Raw genomic sequence first — 2246 nt, 5'->3', positions numbered from 1 at the left:
GCACTGGCTTTGGCCCATGCCCACCTTGCTGGGGACCTGGAGTTCTGGATGACTTGAGTTTAAAGACTCATTGGAAAGGATGAAGGTTTGGGGGCAGAGCAGGAAGCTCTACAAGGCTGTGCGAGGTATCTGACATGGCTGTCCAGGTGCTAATGGTGCCCTAGGAACAGGCTTGCCTTGGTTCTCTCTGAGCACAGCTTTACCCAACAACTGACCCGCAGCCAGCAGGGATCGGTCTGGATTCAATCCACATGTGCACCATGCTCTGCCACCTGTATCTGGAAACAACACGAAGGAATTGCGAGCAGTGAGGGCTAAAGAATCACTTCCCAGAGTCATTTCTGTGATGGGGTGAGGCAGCAGCCAGTCCTCTGCCTCCAGCCCGGGCTGTGGCTGGGACAGTTGGCAGCAGAGCGGGGGCAGTGGTGCCCGCACAGCGCTGGGATGCTGCAGCTTCAGATCTCACACAGAATTCTTTCCTTCTGCAGAGGGGAATGGCGTGGGAGGCTCCTGTTGCTCAGTGTGTGTGAGTTCCTCTCTCCTTCCCTTCTCCCTTCCAGTTTATTTTAGTGCTTTTTTTAAGAGCCACTGTTCCCAGCTGCTCACCATAACAGAAACATCACTGTCTCTCACCGTATTTATTCCTTACAAACTCCTGTGTGACATGTTAGGCTCCCCTGGATGTAGCTGATCATTTTTACTTTGTAAATATAATTACCTAACTTTAACTATACGGTAATAAACTATTTTTGCACCACCCTTTGCATGCTGTGTGAGGTGTTTATTTCAAAACGAAGGAAGAGCAGGGCAGAGGCCAAAGCCTGAAAATGAGGGAGCTGTTTGTTTTTGTAGTCACACTTCACAAAGGAAAGACAACAGGCAGCATTGTAATAGCAGTGATATATTTAAAGTGCTTTAAATCTAGTGCTGCTGAATGGGATTTACTAGAGAATGACCTTCCCCAAGTGCTTCCATAGCTGTTATGCCACAGGTAACACCATATTCTTTCCCCCAGACCCACACAAACTTTCCCTAACAGAACAAATCTACAACCTGGTGATGTTACTCTGTGTATCCTAAGGATCTAGAGAAATTGGAGTGCAAAAACCACATGAGGATTGAGGGTTCCTGTAAAAATGGTTTATTTAACAGTGACAATCACAGTACTTCTGGTAACAAAACTGGCAACAGAATATTAAGACTTAATTTTTTTTTTTGAGGCACTTTCTGTTCACTATAAAGTAATTCTGTTTAGCTTGAAATATTTAGGTTTACACCACCTTTATTCCACACTGAGCTGCAGGGACAGAGCTCACACTCCTGCTGCAGCACAGGTAAGATCACTGCCCCAGGCCCAGCACCTGAGGGAACCAGTTTCCAGACCTTTCCTGGCGTGGGTGACCCAACTGCAGCTGTGTCTGCTCTCCAGACAAACTGTGTCCACAGCCAAAACTTAGCTTCTAATTTCTCCCTCTTTCCCACAAATTTCCTTTTACAAGCCTTGAACAATTAATGCCAACAACAAACATAACTGAGGTGCTTAATCTACACGGCCTCTAACTGCTGTAACCCTCTCTCGTTAGGGTTACTGATGTAGAGGAGCCACTTGCAGCATCCCAAGTTGGAAAATGTTCCTTTTACCCCGAAACACCTGCCCAGAGCTGTATGAACATACTTTGTCTGTGCCAGGGCACAGCAACGAGCCTGCCCAGGGTTTTAAGGGCTATGAATTCAGCTCTAGCACTGTTACTCTCACAAAACAACTCCCAAAGCAGTCGGGTCGTTCCCTCTAGCATGGGAACGACCCACAGCAAGGCATCTGTGGCATTTTAAGGGCAGAGAGCACTTTACTCCTCTGGAGGAGTTATACCTAAGTTATGCCCAGGTAGATAGAACAGTAGTGTTTACACATAATCATGAAATTCATGGGTGCTAAGCACTCCACCGGCCCCGAGAGGCAGCTCAATCATTTACTGTCTTTGGGGAAAAAAGCTGTAATTGACGGGATTGTACTCTTCCCAGATCCGTTCAAACTCCTCCAGAAAGGCCTTCACGTACTCGGCGTCCTCCAGCACCATCACGTTCTCCCGGTTGCTCTGGTGCTGCCGCCCTGCCCGCGAGCCCGGCCCCCCCCCCCCGCCGGTCCACGATGGCGAACTTGTGGTGCATGTAGCCTCCGTCCTGGTCGTGGCGCACCTGGATCCCTACGAGACACAGGGGGCGTCGGGGGCGGCTCGGGGGCGCGG

At 49.2% G+C, this 2246-nt stretch overlaps 1 protein-coding gene across 1 annotated transcript in view; it reads right to left on the bottom strand.

Annotated features, from left to right (window-relative positions):
- The window catches only part of PLD6 (phospholipase D family, member 6), a gene marked incomplete at its 5' end in the record, with an annotated part of 7637 nt that extends 5433 nt beyond the window's left edge, over positions 1-2204 (bottom strand). The window contains 2 exons of the mRNA XM_009077134.1: positions 1975-2096; positions 2149-2204. Coding sequence (XP_009075382.1) covers positions 1975-2096; positions 2149-2204 — 178 coding nt within the window. The remainder of the gene's footprint in view (positions 1-1974; positions 2097-2148) is intronic.
- Between the last annotated feature and the right edge of the window lie 42 nt (positions 2205-2246).

This window comes from Acanthisitta chloris, unplaced genomic scaffold, assembly GCF_000695815.1.
Source record: "Acanthisitta chloris isolate BGI_N310 unplaced genomic scaffold, ASM69581v1 scaffold9840, whole genome shotgun sequence".
Classification (NCBI taxonomy): Eukaryota; Metazoa; Chordata; class Aves; order Passeriformes; family Acanthisittidae; genus Acanthisitta; species Acanthisitta chloris.
The sequence above is the reverse complement of the archived record's forward strand: the minus strand, read 5'-3'. Positions and strand labels throughout refer to the sequence as shown.